This window comes from Rhineura floridana, chromosome 11, assembly GCF_030035675.1.
Source record: "Rhineura floridana isolate rRhiFlo1 chromosome 11, rRhiFlo1.hap2, whole genome shotgun sequence".
NCBI classification, from domain to species: domain Eukaryota; kingdom Metazoa; phylum Chordata; class Lepidosauria; order Squamata; family Rhineuridae; genus Rhineura; species Rhineura floridana.
Window position 1 is genome coordinate 56,940,060 of NC_084490.1, and position 16,947 is coordinate 56,957,006.

Sequence of the window (16,947 nt, forward strand, 5' to 3'; positions counted from 1 at the left end):
CATTTGTCGCTGCTTTGCCAGGGAGAAATGGTGGGGTGAAAAACATAAGCCTCAAAGCAACCTTGCTGTGTTTCATTATGTTCTGTTGGACATCTAGCTACTCTAGTGGCCTGTGTTTGTGGTTCTGGTTTATCTTTTGTGCCCAGTGATGGCATGAAAGAAATCTTAACTTTTCTACTGTTTTGCCTGTTCAGAGTCACCTAGCAAAGCTTTTCCAAATGGCCAAATGGACCTCTTGGTCCATGATTTTAATAGGACCACTCAATAGCCCACTGTGGCTGGTTTGCAATATGCTTTGCAGATCTGTTACTTGGATCTGTTCCTACTTGGACGCTATAGTGAATTCAAAGTTGAGTGATGTATCTTCAGCACCTGCTTGTCCTTTTGTATGGGATACTTTTTAATGTGCACAGCCCCAGGATGTGGACGTGATTCTTGGAGCAGATGAGGTGAGACCTGGTGCTTGTGTGCTCAGTTCTTGCTCTTCCTGGTTGATAAAGGTGCCAGAAGTGGACTGTCTGGGTAATAGGAGTGGTCAATACCTTCAAATGGGAGAGTGTGGTTCCGTGAAGCCTGAAAGCGTCAGTAGTGAGACCTTTACTGTAGAAAGCACTCCATTAATCTCACTTTGTTAGATTATTTCTGGCCAGGCTCTAATATTCTTTGGCAGGATTCTCAAGCACATGGCAGCATCTCAACTCCAGGTTTCCTGGATGATATGGATTATCTAGATCCATTTTATTCTGACTTTAGGGTTCCATCTTGTTCCCCATAAAACTGTTAAGGGAGCTTCTCCAGGGTTTTGCTTGCGATGTTACCAATATGAATTCTCTCTTTCCCCCTCCTTTCCATTATATTCCAGGGGGACTGTCGAGGTTCTAAAACATGGGTGGGAAACTGTGGCCCTTCAGATGTTGTTGGACTTCAACTCCCATCAACATGATCAGTGGTCAGGGATGATAGGAGCTGTAGTCCAACATCTTCTGGTGGGCCACAGGTACTTCAACTTTATTCTAAGCCATTGCCTGAAGTCAGTAATGGAGTGGATGGGGGGCGGACCAAACAGAACTTTAATCCGAGGACTGCTGATCTGAGAACAGGAGTTAAACTGGGTAGCAGCACCTTCTGACTTGGACTGGATAGCACTCAGGTTTGCAATGCAGGGGTGCTTCTGACCTTGGCCTTGAACCTTGATGCCCAGGTAGCAACCATGACTTGGAGTGTTTTTGGCCAATTTAGGCTCAAGTTCTAGCTGTGCCTATTCCCAGAAAATGGAGCTATGGCCATGTTAACACATCCCTTAGTTACATCACATTTGTATCACTGTTATGTGCTCTACAAGTGACTACCTTTGAAAAGTATCTGCATAACGCTACAGCTAGTCCAGAATGTTGCAGCTAAAGTGTTGACCAGGGCCATTTATCAGCGCAGGTGACACTTTTGTTACAAAGACTTCGTTTCTAGGCCCAGTTCAAAGTGTTGGTTATAAACTTTAAAGCCGTATACCAGGGCAGGGGTCCTGTGACCCTCCAGATGTTGTTAGACTCCAACTTCCATCAGCCTTTGCTAGAATGGCCAGAGGTCAGAGATAGTGGGAGATGTTGTCTATCAGCATCTGGCCACAGGTTCCCCATGTTTGCTATACAGCTTGGGACTGGGATACTGAAAGGACAGACTTCCCTGGATGAACCTGCCCATTCATTAAGATATTTGGAGGTTCTCACTTCCGGGAAGGGTGACTTAGCCTGTGCCTGCTTTTGAGACGGGCTCCTGCCTCAAAAGAAGCTTATTCAGATATATCAGTCAGTTTTTTCTTTTTTTTTGACTGATTAAACTTCTCCCGGGTAGGGAGAAACGAAGAGATTAACCTCAAAGCCTATTTTTGTTGGGACGACCAGATCTCATTAATTTATGGGACGAGGTCCAGCCGACGAAGGTGGGACGGATTTTCAACAGCAAGCTCTATCTGATAAAGCGAACGTTCATCCTATCTTTTAAGAGAGAACGCACTAACAGGCAAGCACCCTTCTTTCTATATTTTTCTTTTACTTGACTTAAATTGTTGCTGTTTAAAAGAGATTTGCCAGATTGATCGGTTTTTGACATCTCACTGGGGAGCCATAACTTCTCTCTGCTACGCACTAATTAATAGCTTATCTCTGTTTTTGTTGCAAAAAGCTGTCCTGGATTTGCATTCTAAAGATATACACAGAAGAGGGATTTCTATTCCAGATTTTTATTTTGAAGAATATTATATTGTCTGAGACTACTCTCTTTTTGGTCTATTTTATTTTGACGAATCTGTTTTCTGACGACTGCCATTAATTGTTTCGATCCTGGGAACTGCATTTTGTTTACTTAACTATGGAGAGATAAGGCTGTCTGCTCTGCTTATACTGTGATGTCACCAAGTTTGGAGTATTAACCCAATTGTTGCTGAAATAAGAAGTGGTTTTCCTATATTTTTCTTTTAAAATGGCAATTAAGAAAGTGGCTGAGAATCTGGAAATAACTATGTTTCAGAAAATAATGGATGAGATTGAGATAACGAAACAAAACCTGCGACAGGGTTGTAAGGAGTTGAAAATTGAATTGAGTAAAATGACGCAGGAGATTAAAGATATAGGGGTCCCTGTGAGAGAGGTGACCCTGGAAGGGGTCCCTGTGAGAGAGGAGACCCCGGAGATTGGAACAAACGTGGAACAGGAAAAAGATTTGGAGTCTATGGACTTTAGAAATAAAATCTATTGTTTGGAGACACAGGAGATTAAAGACATAGGGGTCCTTGTGAGAGAGGAGACCCTGGAGACTGGAACAGGGGTCCCTGTGAGAGAGGAGACCCTGGAGACTGGAACAGGGGTCCCTGTGAGAGAGGAGACCCCGGAGATTGGAACAAACGTGGAACAGGAAAAAGATTTGGAGTCTATGGACTTTAGAAATAAAATCTATTGTTTGGAACTCAATGTTATCTCTGAAGAAATTTATGAAGATTCTAGAGATAAAGTTATCAATGGCATGGATAATCTTCTGGACTGGAATGACGTGATGGAGCCCAATATAGAGAAAATCTATGGAATTAACTGCAGCCATGTGACAATGGAAAAACTTTCAAGAGATGACCCAGTGTATTTTAAAAAAAAGAACAGAGATATGATTTTACAGCAGTATTTCAGCAACCTATTCAGAATGGATGGCAAGAAAATATTTGGGATAGAGGTAATTCCCATCAGACTCTTACTATATGACTATGGCTTTGACAGCAAGATTATTATGGAATACTGATAATGGAAGATTGGATATTGAAATTACTGGACTTAACAAGACTACTGAAGATGGAAGATGGAAAATGGAACTAATAGGGATAATAGAACAATGGCTACTGAAATTACTGAACCTAACAGATTCTGATGTGATGGATTAATTGAAATGTTTATTTTGACTATGGTTATGACAATAAGATTATCATAATTAGTAATGAGATGGATTAATCGATATGCTTATCTGGAAAAAAAAAATTGATAGATATATTTCTTAAAGAATTGAAACCTCTCTTTGACTTTTTGTGGAAAGAATAAAGTAATGTTTATGAGATTTGATGATTAAGTAAGATAACTATTGGAGGAAAGTGATTTTATAATATGACTTAAGAGACAGGATTGTTATATATTATAGACTTATAACTGATCTGATCTTTGACAAATGGGAAGTCAATATTTTACTCTTTATTTTTTATTTTTATTTTTATTTTTATTTTTATTTTTGTTTGTTTTTGTTTAACTATTTTTGATTTTGTTTTTTGTCTTTGAATGTTTTATGATTTCGTCTTGTATGTTTTATGAAAATTTGAATAAAAATTATTGAAAAAAAAAAAAAAAAAAGATATTTGGAGGTTCTCCTACATGTCCTGCCAACATCTGAGATGTATTTGGCTGGAATACTGAAGAGAGGCTTCTCGGTGGAACTTCCCACCTAGGGAGGGCTGCCCCATCTCAGTGTGTGAAGACATTTCCTTTTTTGACAGACATCTGGTGTTATAAATTGTTCATGTCTTAATTTTTCTTCATAGATTGTTAATCTTAGAGTTTTTAATCTGCTGTCTCTATTTGGGGGGGGTCAGTTGTTTTATTGTAGCTGATCATTTTAATATTGTAAACCGCCTTGGGCATTTATATGGAAAAAGAAGATATACATTCCTCTAACAAATAAAATTGTTTAAATGCTCCACTGAGAAGCCAGCAATACCTAATGTGCTGATAAAATCAATCATTTTAAACTCAATATTTACTTTGTTTCTAGAGACTGGTACAGAAGTTTGCCAGGAAAAGTGAGAGCACTTGGTCTAATAACATTTCTAAAGGAACATCCCATGTAGTAATGAAAACAGGTGAGTTGAGAGCACAGCGGAGAACTTGTCACCTGCATTGCCACAGGGCGGATGTGTAGGAAGATAGGTAGGTGTGGCTTGCAAGACTGTGGGATTTCAATTTAATAATCTCATGGAAGTTGATCAGCAATTGTTAATTGAAACCTCTATGTTCAGAGGTTGGTTTTTCCTGATTACCAAATGCTAAATATTATCAACACAGGATCTGAACTAGCATGACAATTCTTAGGAAGTTTTGAATGGGGCTTTGAGAGTTCTAAGTTGAAATCCAAACTTGCCCTATCCTGCTGTGATTCCATTTCCTGCTCCCTGTTGATACAGATAACTGAGTGTGCTCTTTGTTTTTTGTAATCAAGCTTTTGAGTTTTTTCTTTTTATTAAATCCAAGTTTCTAGCCCATATGGCTGCAAAGTGGAAAAACTGCAAAGATATAGGAAATTTATGGAGGGAAGACAAGCTGAGCAGGCTTTTCAGTAGTATAGATTCTTGTCCCATCCCACAGCTAGCAAAATAAACTATGTCTCATAAAGAAACATATGCATGCTGTTTTATTTGATAATTTTTTCAGATTGTCAATGCTAGCTTTCCTTTGCCCAGAACTGTGTTGTATCACCACTGAGAAGGTGATAGTAATGGATCAACCAGGTAACTCCTGGAAGACAAAAATGAGAGCGACTGTATTAGTTAATGAAAATGAATAAAAATTATTATTTTTTAAAAAAATAGACTGTTGTCCCTCCCCCCCTTTCCAAAACTCAGTTTAGATCTTGTAAGGGTCTCTGGCCTGCTTGAGGCATCCTGTGAATCTACACAATATTCTGAAAAGTACCTGGCAGATCTTCCTAGGAGTTGCTTACCTGGCAGATCTGTTGGGCATGACCCAAAGAACTGTGTGCCTGATTCCGTGTGCCCAAGTGGTATGTGTCATCTCTTGTCCCCCTAAAGCTCCTTCCCCATCACCTAGCAAACTGCTTGTGAATATACTTCTAAAAGCAGTTCATGATACAGTATGAGGGTCTGGTGTTAAAAGAAAATCAATTTTTTAAACTCTCATTGAACATGCCCAAACCCTTGGGTATGCCTAAATAGCTCTTTGGATCCTATTCCTTCATTTTAGTATTAGCACCAAGTATTAATTGAGATATCTCTGCTTCAACTTCAGATGAGGATCTGGTCTGCGAGCGGACCCTGAAATACTTCTTAGGTATTGCTGGACAGAAATGGGTGGTGAGCTACCAGTGTAAGTGTGAACATTCATTAAAATCTTTCCCCTTGCACTCTCATCCTGTGCTTGACAAAGTTTAGCTGAACAATCAGGCACAAAATATAGGCTCTTGGCTATGAAAGCTCCCAGGGCAGGGTGTTCCGCAGGCTGGGCACTGCCACAGAAAAGTTAATGTTTAGGATGCTGCTGTGTAGACAAAGAGGCAAACGAGATGAGGCATTTGGCAATCTCTCTCTTTTTTCCCCAAAGTTCACAGCAGTTATGGGGAAGCCGAACAATTGGGGAAGCAGCAGGAGAGAGAGGGAACCCTTCTCTCCTGACATGCTGTTTTCCTAATCTAAATTGCATTTTCCACCACCACCACCCCCGCTGCCAAAGCTGTTGTTTGCATGTTGGGGCGGGGAAAATATACAAGTGCCAAACAGGTCAGAGTATGCTTTTTTATGTGGAGCAAAAAGCAATTTCAGTGGAACAATTGTAGATGGAGAGGCCCAATCCAGTCCCATACACACACACCATGGCTGCTTTGAACTAAACACCAGGGAGAGGGAACTTGTAGCCCTCCAGAAATTGTTGGACTTCCAACTCCCAGTCTCCCCAACCATTGGCCATACTGGCTGAGACTGATGGGAACTGAGATTGCAGCAACATCTTGAGAAGCACATGTTTCCTACCACTGAACTAATAAAAATAAACTGCAGGGAATCTGATCTTGAATTTCCCAACATTTCATCTAGCTCGGGCCCAACACAGGCATACCCTTAAGTATTTTTAGTCTTTCACTCCATGTAACATGCAGCGTATGCTCAGTGATTCCCACCCTACAATCACACCATCCAAGTGTGGAGTTTGATACTGGGCAAATAATTCAGCATCCTGAGAAATTCCACTTCAGCACATGTGGCTGGAAAATATGGACAGTGTCTGATGAAATCATGGGTACCAGAAGGAGAAACAAAGCAAGGCTTGCTATTGTGAGGTTAGGGATTTGGTGCTCTGCATAACTCTTTCAGGATGAAATGTGGAAAACAAGCAAATAGATGTGAATTTGATTTAATTTTGCCTTATTTATACAGATAATTGAATTCCCTCCCCCATTAGATTTTTTTTAAAAGCAACATCCTACCTAGAGTTTCCCTTGGAAGAACCAGCTCTTTCTCTCTGGAAATAAGCCATAAACTGTTTCAGCTAGTTCAGCATTTGTATTCTTGAAGGAAACATTTGAAATCTGAAAGGAACAGGGAGGGTGATGTTTCCAGCAGTGTGCGGTAATAGTGCCAGCAGGCAGTATTATTTAAATATGGGCTTGCTCTTTTGCACCACATTAATGCAGTTTCCTTTTGTATCCAGAGGTAAAATCATGTTGCAAGTGCTAACAGGGACTGCTTCTTTTTAATAATAATCATTTCCTGTCTGGTTTGTCCTAGGGATTGTACAATCACTTAAGGAAAGAAGAGTTCTTAATGAGGTATATCTGCTGTCTGCTTTTTTATTTATATGTGGGCATTTTATGGAGTCAGAATGGAAGTGGGGGAGGAAGAGACTGAGGCAGAGCTACTGCTTACCTGCTGTGGCCTCTTATTTGCTGTTGAGTTAAATGCTAAGTGAATACTTGTGAATGACAAATAGATGCTAAAAAGGGGGAAGTTCTGGACTTACTGTGAATTTCTATCTTGAGGGAAGGAGGGCGGCTAATACTGGGAAAGGTCACTCTTGGGAAGGCAGTCTCTGAACTTCAGCTGGATGCAAAGGGGCTTCTTCCTTCACTCTCTGGACATTAAAGCTGAGAAGAATATTTCTGCTTATGGCTTACTAAAACGGCAACAGAAATATGCAGGGGCAGCAGCAAGCAATGGAAACAAAAATGCAGGAACAAAGAAACACAAAACAGAGAGGGCAAAGACAAGCACAAAGGGGCAACCATCCACTAACTTAAGGTGCTGAAGGCACCTCCCTGTGGAGCAGATATTAAAAAAGACGACAGAACGTTAACGCTGGGCAGCCTTAGCTGCCCTAAGAAGATACATTCACAGAAATCCAGCATTTCTGTTTCTTCCCTTGAAGGGGGAGGAGGGAAGCTAGCACTGTGATGTAAAAAAGTAGTGCCCCTTTGGGGGCAAATTCTCCTTAACTAGCAATCCTTGGATTCGGCCTTGGATTTGCATTAAATAACTCAGTGAGGGCCGGTTGCATTGAATTCATTTTGTGCAGTTCTCCATGCTAGTGTCCATTAGGGAATCTGTTGAAATCTGTTGAGGTTCAGTCCTGCCCAAGCTTTGAACCTGAGGTCTCCTCAGATGAGGAGGAGAACATTCTAGCAGATCTCCATACTGCAAGTGATACTGAGGAGCAATTGGATCTGGACATCCCTGCCTGGTGATTGAAGCTGGTCCACAGACCAGCTGCCTGGCACACCTTCCATCTTCGTCAAGGCCTCAGAAGGAGAAGAGATTATGAGCCAGGCAGGAACTTTAGAACCACTACCAAATGCCAGGCTAGCTGTCCTTGAGACTATTCAGGAGACTGGGGAAGCACATGGAAATGAATCAAGGCCTGACAGAGAGCCAAGAAGATGTGGAGCCACCAGATCCTATATAAGTTCCCAGTCTGAGCTGCTGCTTTGCTGAAGCAACAGCTCTCATCCAAGCTCCAGCCTTCCTCACCTGGGGAAATTAACAGAATCCCCCTTTCCTATCCCTCATCAGGCATGTTTTCCTCTTTAATTAATTGTTCTTGTTCTATTCCCATTGGGATGTTGTTAGAACAAATTTTTTTCTAGTGTGATGTTCCAAAGTGAAGTTGAGTGTTGCAACTGGAAGGGCACATTTTAACTTTGTAGCCCTGCCTTCTACTACAAGAGGAGTGAGCCCTTTACTGCATGCTCACCTAAATACCAGTTTACAGTAAGTCCAACTTTCCATTCCTGTCTGAGGAGGCCTTTGACCTGCAACAGGACAGACATCTGGAGCAGTCCTTAGGAATGGAAGCTAAATAAGATGTTATGTTATGTTATGGTTTATTTCTAGGCTGCCTTTTGGCCAAAAAGCCCCCAAGGCGGCTTACACACAAATAGAAAAACACAAATACAAAATACAAATAAAAACAATACAATTTACAAAAATTCAAGCCAACAAAATCCTAGCATTTCTAAAAAGCAACAACAGTTAAAAACCAAAAGCATTCATCTTCCTGGTAAAGGACAGTCCCCAGAAAAATGTCACTAAGAGCAGGGGTAAGGGGACAAGGCAGGTGGAAAAACTTGCCCCTTGATGGTCCCAGCACAATTGCACCCCTGCAGCAGTACCTCTCCGTCTGCAGCTCCTCCTTCAGAAGTGCCCCTTCTGGGAATTCTAATTCTCCTAGGACTGGCATCCAAGGTACCAACCTCAGAAAATATTTTGCAAGGGCTCTTGGGATTCCACTTCTGAGGGTGGGTTGTATCATTTATGTGCACCATAGGTTTCCTGTTCCTGAAACACTGTGGATGCCAGGGATCCCTTTGTATATCCAGCTATTTGGGGCCCTTGCACTGGTGCCCATCTCAAGTGCAGAAGGAGAGGTGTTCGCAGTAACTCCTCTACCTGTTTCTGTCTCTGAATTTCAGCTGGAGTGACCATGGATGATTCCTCTGTCCTCCTTGGCTCTCACTACTCCTCTGACGCTCCTGTCTCTGCATAGGTTCAATGAGAGGCTTTTGGCAGACTCTGCAAGAGTGTCTCTGCAATTAAAGCAAAGAACTGTCTGGAGATTGAGGATAAAGCAGAGCATTTCCCAATGTTACATGCCCCCTCCAAGGAAATAATGTTAAAAGAAGATCTGCAAATTAGACAGTTGATGGATTTAATCTCTGTAAATTGATGTTTTTGTGCTATGGCTTGTAAGTTGTTCATGAGCATAACATTGCTTTTTGTTTGTGTGGAAGCTCCATCCTACCCTGCCATTGGCTGAGCCGCTGTGTCATTACTGAAGTTTCATGAATATTCTAACTGTGATTGCATAGTTAAATAATAGTTTCTTCAAGGTAATAAGTGTTTCCTTTTTTAAAAGAGCCCCCACCCCACCTCTCCTTCTGCCTCAGTTTTGACTGAGAGGGTCCCACCTTCTAAAATGCAAGCTGTCCTTTCCTGCTGCAGCCACATATAGCTGGCCCAACCAATCAGAGTTTGATTGCTATTTGATTTCATGTGTGTTACTTCCCAGGACGACTTTGAAGTTAGAGGAGATGTAATCAATGGGAGAAGCCATCAAGGACCCAGAAGAGCAAGGGAATCTCCTTCTGGAAAGGTGTGGATGCGTTAACCATTATCGTTGTAAAACTAGTTTAAATTAGGAGGAAATATGTATTGCTTCTACATTATTTGTTCATGGGAAGGTCCCCAGACTATGCCTCAATCTGCTCCTTTGGGGGGTGCCACACACCCTCCTGAATGACCCCTACAGAAATAACGCTGCTGGCCTGCTTGTGTAACTGAAACTTCATAATTTCTGAAAGTGAAAGGCCATTGCCAAGGAAGCATGTACAGGTATATGCTGGCTCTTTTTCCTTTTTAAAAATAGTAAATTTCTGAGCACTCGGACCTTTTAACTATTAAAAACTAATAAGAAAAGTGCTGGCAGAATGCAAGATGTCATGTTGCCCTGTTGCTATCAAGAGAGAGAGAACGTTAACCTCTAGTTGTTCAAAGAGGAAAGGGGGGTTATAATTGGGAGTCAATGCAAATGGTGTTCAGGAGGATGCTGCAAAGCTTTGATTTGGCTGTATTGATCTGATTGATGTATTTTGTCTCCCTGCCCCAAGCAGTGTGAAGATGTAGCAGCCTGCTGATTGGGTCTGCATTATTTGCTCTTTTGCATTATGTTGTTGGCACCATAAAGATTGATGCCGGTTGGGGTGGGGAGAGGGACACTGCACTTTTGGATGGAGTCAGGGTTTAATAAAGTGCTCAAAATATTAATTTCAGCTTTGTGTCTAAATATGTGTTTTCATTTTGCTCAAATCAAATTAGCTGCACAAATTCAGGTCTCGTCAGACCTCTATAACTTAGTTCACATCCATAGAAATGTTTGAACTCCTGAATTCAGGAGTTCATTGCACAGCCCTACTAACATTTTACTTTACTTTCCAGCTTTTCCAAGGCTTGGAAATATGCTGCCATGGGCCATTCACTGACATGCTCCCAGGTGAGAAGATTGGGACCATTGAGAGAACTTGGCATGAGCTGAAAGCAATCCAGATGAGGCCTCAGGGACTCTTGACTAGGGAAGGAAGAGCATTTAGTTTGGTCTGCATTTAAGCAAACAGACCTAATTCACACATCCTGGACGAATATAGATTGGAAAGTAATTATCCTTCCAATTTCACCCTTCACATTTTGTGATATAGTTCTCAACTCAAGAAAAGAACCAAAGGCATTTAAAAAGTGTATTTTAAGATAAATACACTTAGAAATATATAAATTGAGATAAATACATATTTTAGTACATATTTAAATGCTAATTTTGGTATGGATTTTTTTAAAAAATCTGCAGATTAATCCAGAAATGGAATGGAGCAAACATGAATAAACACATGCAAAACTGACATGGGTGAGAAATAGATTGATCTGTCAATCCATATTCTTGATTCCCCTTTCTTTATCCAGAGACTAGGAATCTTGTAAACTGCAGCAATATTATTAAATTTGATCATGTTCAGTCAACAATGTAATAATCCAGTATTCTCAAAAGGGAGGATTGACCATAACACTCTGAAATTCTTTACATAATCAGTGGTATTGAACTCTAGACAAGGATGAGATGTATGCTCTGTTCATATCCTGCCCAGGAAAACTATTATGTGACCTGGTTAGGTTTTGCAGATTAATCTTCTCTGTTTTAATTTATTCTGCTTCTGATTGCTTTAAGCTGGGAGTGGGGAACTGGATTCGATCATGGCGACTGATCCCGATATCTCCCAACCCCAGCAGGCCACTTTGATAGGTGGGCATGGCCATCCACCTGTCAATCATCCTGACATCACCAAAGTGTTTTTCTTTGCCGACCAACTTGAATTCAAGCCAGGATCCAAATGAAAAATGTTCCTTTGTCCACATGGTTTGAAATTAAACTGTATGGCCAAAGGAAACACTTCCTTGTGGGGCTTGCTGAAAACACCATTACAGTTGGCCTCACTTTGGGCAGGAATCGACTGCACTACATAGTTTCTGACTGGGAACTCTCTGGTATGGCCAATCCCAGTGGGGTTTGCTGTCAGCACCAATCAGCTATCTGGCATTTACAATAAACTGTGCTTGCTAAAGAACAATTGGAAGTGCACTTTAAGGCTCCTAATAGTTACTTTGCAGCCATCTGTGGCAGGTGGCCATGGCTGTTTGTGGAAAATGGCCACCCAGGCCAAATTAGGTCACCTGATGGCCTAATGTGGCCCACTGGCTGGATGTTCCTCACCACTGTCATAAAGTATCACAGTCTATACCTTTCCAGGTTTATCTTTGCAGCCATGTGGGCTAGACAGCCCTGTCTTCAGGAAAAAATTGCTGAAACTCAGGGTTCTGTGATAAAGGAAATGTCTGTATGTCTCCTTACAGATGTGAAGAGCTATTTTGGGCTTGGATTGTATGTGTGGAGTTGGGGGAGAGGGAAACTCTTTTACCATGCTAGTTTAATGTTGTGTCTCTGTCTTCCTCTGTGTGGAAATTGCTCAGAACAACTGGAGTGGATGGTAGAGCTGTGCGGCGCCTCCCTTGTGAAAGAACCTCACTTATTCACACATGCAACAGTAAGTGTGCATTTAATACTGTGGTTACAGACAAGTGGGCCAAACAGAGAGGGGGGCATGGGGAAGGGGTGTAGCTCAGTGGTAGAGTAACTGCCTTGCATGTAGAAGGTCCCAGGTTCAATCCATGGCATCTCTAGGTCAGGCTAGGAGAGACTTCTTGGCTGAAATCCTGGAGAGCCACTGCCAGTGGATACAGAAAATACTGAGATAGATGGACCAATGGTCTGGCTCACTATAAGGCAGCTTCCTGTGCTCCTCTGTGAGTATGTGCGTGTGTGTGCAAGAGAGCAAGAGCATTTCCATTTGTTCCCCTTTAATTCCTCTAAAACACTGATGAATTTGGCTTCCTTGTCTTTGATGCAGCCTCATTTCCATTGGCTGTGCTGAGCAAGGGTGTGTGTGGTTCTAACTGCTGCATACAGAATCAGACCAGTGGTTCATCTGGCTCTTGGTACTGTGTGTGGTGTATGTGGAACATATGTGTGTGTGAAACAGTTGGGTGGCCATGTCTGCTGCCAGCTTTGGTCATGCTCATTTTGGCAACATTCATGAGTCTCTGAAGAGCTGGTTACAAGGGAATGCAGCTCTGCATGAACAAGGCTCCCCATCCTTGGTCTACCCTGACTAGTGGCAGCTTTTCAAGGCCTTTCCTAGCACTGCTGCCAGAGATGCTTTCATCTGAGATGTTGTGTATACAGAGCACATGTAGTTCAGTGGCAGAATATGCCCTTCCCCTGATGTTTGCTTTTCCACAAGTAACACACGGATACCTGACACTATATGGACTTACGACATCTCACTTGCTGTCTGAGAAAAGACCCATGAACAGTATGAGGCTGAGAAAATGTGTATTCATGGCCATGTACTGGAGAGCGCCCAATTTTCAGTGTGCCCTTAGACTACCCCTGCACTACCTTTAGCTTCAGGCCTGGCTATTCCTGCACTGTTTACTGCTCCCTACTTTTTGCTTTGTCACCTAGATTAAATTTTGTACCCTTATGGGGAGGGAGAGTTCTCAACTCCGTCTGGTTAGAGCGCTGCAGCAAAGTGAAGAACAGCCTGTCCTGACAGTATCTCTGGCTGCAGACAGGTGGGGAAAAATTGATCCAGTACAGCTCAGCTAACGCCACCTCCTTTTCGTTCTTCTCTTTTATCTTGCAACCCCTTAGAACTCTACTGCTGTGGTGGTCATTCAGCCCGAAGCTTGGGGGGAAGACACTGCCTGCCAAGGTGAGATTATAGTGCTGCCATGTCTCCCAAGATAATATATGTTACACAGTGTCCAATTGTCTGCTGGCTTGGAATGATAAATACCAGCCATGGCAGAATAACTGTCTAGAGGAAACAGAATTTTCTGGGCAATGCTGTGAGCCAGGAGCCCATAGATTTTAGCTTGGGTTTACTAATCAGGTGTTGTGTGTCTTCACCACCAAACCCTCACCTTCCCTGAGCCCTCTGGCATGTACCGAAGGCTTGGGGGAGAGGTGAAGATATTATTGCTGGTATCCTGTTCCCTAGAGAACCAAGGTCATTTGGTGCTGGTGGACTGACAAGTAGATCTGTAAGTACTTGCTGGGGCGATAGCAAAGTTTCCTTTTCTGTTGTTACAGCAACAGTTCAAACTTATATGCTTATAGGATCTGCCCCTTGTCATCTGCAGTTTTTGTGTGTCTGGCATTTTGAAAGGTCATTCATCAAATAATGTTTTTAAAGAGAGTACATTCTTGAGCCCTCTGGGTGGGGAGAATGGGAATATAAGAGCATGGACATTAAAATTCTCATAGTTGATCTTATGTTACAGATATCCCACTGCAGTACAGTGCTACTGTAGTTTCACGTGAGTGGGTGCTGGACAGTGTTGCATGCTACCAACGCCAGGCATTTGATGAATACATCATGCAACAGCTGTGACAGGATGGCCTTTTGAAATTACTTATGAGTGCGGAATCTTCAGGAAAGGATTTCTGTGGAGCTTTTGTGAAAGACTTCCTCAGAGAGAATATGGTTTCACTTGCAAGATAAATATTTCAGAGGGCATAAATGCCCTGTCGCTCGCCAAAGGCAGAACTTAAAACTGTGAAACTTCTATTTTCACCATAGCGAGCCAAGCAATAATGTGGTGTTCTGGGCTGATGCAGATGCATTATTTCCTATTCAATTTCTGCATTGTTTGGGAGACTTTTCACGTCTTGGAGATGTAATCGATTGCAAGAGTTATATGGATCTGAGAGCTTCAATTAACTCCGGAGGATAGCAGTATTTTATCTGCTTGTTTAATGGGGCAGGGTGTTCACATACAAAGATTCACTTATGCTGGATAACTGGCAAAGCAACATTTTCTAATAAGAAGCATTGCCAGACTGGTGATTGCACAAGAAGCCCCTGCAACAAACCCTTGCATCATAAGGAAGTATGTGCCAAGTCAGATATTTGTGTTTTGTCCAAATGTGGGCACTATAAATAAATTTAGCATCTCTCTAGCAAGTTGGCAAACTGGTTTTGATCATTACGCACTTGCGCTAAGGACCCAGCCATTTTTGGATTAGGAAGAATATATGATCAGCCTATCTCTTCCATGTATCATAGGATAAAGCATCCCTTTAAAAAACTTGCTGGCTCAGATACTGCAAGTATGGGAAAGTGCCTTTGAAACAGCAGAATATTTACCATTCGTTTCGGTCAACCAATTGAGCTTCATAAATAAATTTTCCATGCTTAGAGCCAAAAGGGGGAAAATCAGGTTCCTAGATTCTTTTCTTTTTCTAGAACACACACATCCAACCTCCCAAAACTTGTCATACTGTAGCTTTCAAAGAGTATTACATTGCATACATTGAAAGATCGCTCCCAACTTATTATTCATTGTGCTGTAATTCTAAAAGCAAATAAGACAGGAACAGGTTTTCTTACTTGCACAGCAATATGTCTGTCTATGAGAATCAGTTCTGACACAGCTGGAATTTCCCTTTTTGATTCTGGAATTTACATTCCACCCTTACCTACTAAGATGTTAAACAATGCATTGTACAGAGTGCCATAAACCCAAGACTATCCAAAACAGAAAACAGACTGCAGGAAAAAAAAGTTCCACTATCCAATGGAAGGAAGTAGCATGGGTAGGTAAAATTAATTTAGAGCGAGGTTCCCCCTTCCTGAGATCCTCTTTAGCTGCAACAGCCGGTCTTTATTGGGTCCTACCTGCAAGACGACTTTGACAGGTTGACATGAGGGTTGCCATGCTCACCACATGACATAATTATGACATCAAATGACTGGCACCCACCTGTCAAAATCCCTTGCACGGGTTCCCCAAGCTTGGGAAACACAGCAGAAGGGGCATTGCCAGCCGTAATCTTTGCAAGCATCCTTGTGCTGCTTCTTTCCATGTCCAATGGTGGAAAGGAGAAGTGCGAGGAGGCTTCAAAGAGCAGGGCTGGGACAGAAAAGCTATTTCCATTAAATGAAAACCACTTCCCTTCCTTGAGCAAGGTGGGCTCCTACTGTCTATTAGCAGGTGGGTGGGAGCATGCCTTGCTCCAGCAAAGGAACAATCCAGGCCCATGTTGAGCTTCTGATTGTTCCTTTGAAGCACTCCCCTTCCCTGTCCCACTTCTGATGTTATGTATGACATAGGGTAGGTGGGCATGGCTTCCCCCAAACGGCTTGGTAGGCCAAACTTGGCCTGCAGGCTGGAGGTTCCCCATCCATCTTAATGGGTTGGGAGGATGGGATTCTTACAGAGAAAGGTACGCCCATAAGACGAATGTTCTGCAGTAATAGCTCCAGTTCCCCACCCTGTGCAGTAGGGGAAAATGGCCCAAAGAGAAAGATGTCCCACCTGCCAGGTCCCAAGTAGAATGAGAACTCTGCCCACCCTCCCCCTTCCGAGAAGCAACAGTGGAAGAAGGATGGCATTAAAGTCCTCAGGAAGGGCTTGCTAGCTAGCTCTTGTTTCTTTGCTCCCAAGGATAAGAATGGGCTCTCTTAGAAGCATAGTTTACTGTCTGTGTGTTTAATATTTTTAATATTTTATGGTAGCTTTTTATTGGTATTCTGTTTTTATAAGCGTTCTATGTACCCTGAGGCTCTATAGACCCAGCAGTTTTTATAAGTTTTCAAATAATGTGAGCAGATGAAGCTTGCATTCTGCAAGCATGGATGCATACTTGGGAATACTCCATATCCAAGCTTGAAAAACCAATGCAACTTTTAAACCTGCTATAGCTAAAGAGCATTGGGGCAGGTAACAACCTTACAATTTTGATACCAGTCAGTGAGGCCCAAGCATTTTTTTAGATCCGTGTGTGTGAGAGGCAGAGATAAATGCATTCGATTAATTGATTAAAATTGTCTAAAAAAGTGTCCATGATTAATTAGGCAGCAGATATTTTCAGCCAGTGTGGTGTAGTGGTTAAGGTGCTGGACTATGACCTGGGAGACCAGGGTTCCAATCTCCACACAGCCATGAAGCTCACTGGGTGACCTTGGGCCAGTCACTGCCTCTCAGCCTCGGAGGAAGGGAATGGTAAACCTCTGAATACCGCTTACCATGAAAACCCT

General features: G+C 42.2%; 1 protein-coding gene across 6 annotated transcripts in view; it reads left to right on the forward strand.

The window, feature by feature from the left end:
* The window catches only part of BRCA1 (BRCA1 DNA repair associated), a 72,342-nt gene extending 57,475 nt beyond the window's left edge, over positions 1 to 14,867 (forward strand). For all 6 annotated transcript variants that reach the window (XM_061590179.1, XM_061590178.1, XM_061590180.1 and 3 more), the window contains 8 exons: positions 4,297 to 4,384; positions 5,547 to 5,624; positions 7,037 to 7,077; positions 9,810 to 9,893; positions 10,736 to 10,790; positions 12,314 to 12,387; positions 13,557 to 13,617; positions 14,189 to 14,867. In XM_061590179.1, the coding sequence (XP_061446163.1) occupies positions 4,297 to 4,384; positions 5,547 to 5,624; positions 7,037 to 7,077; positions 9,810 to 9,893; positions 10,736 to 10,790; positions 12,314 to 12,387; positions 13,557 to 13,617; positions 14,189 to 14,298 (591 nt within the window). In that variant the 3' untranslated portion in view covers positions 14,299 to 14,867. The remainder of the gene's footprint in view (positions 1 to 4,296; positions 4,385 to 5,546; positions 5,625 to 7,036; positions 7,078 to 9,809; positions 9,894 to 10,735; positions 10,791 to 12,313; positions 12,388 to 13,556; positions 13,618 to 14,188) is intronic.
* The last annotated feature ends 2,080 nt before the right edge of the window (positions 14,868 to 16,947 follow it).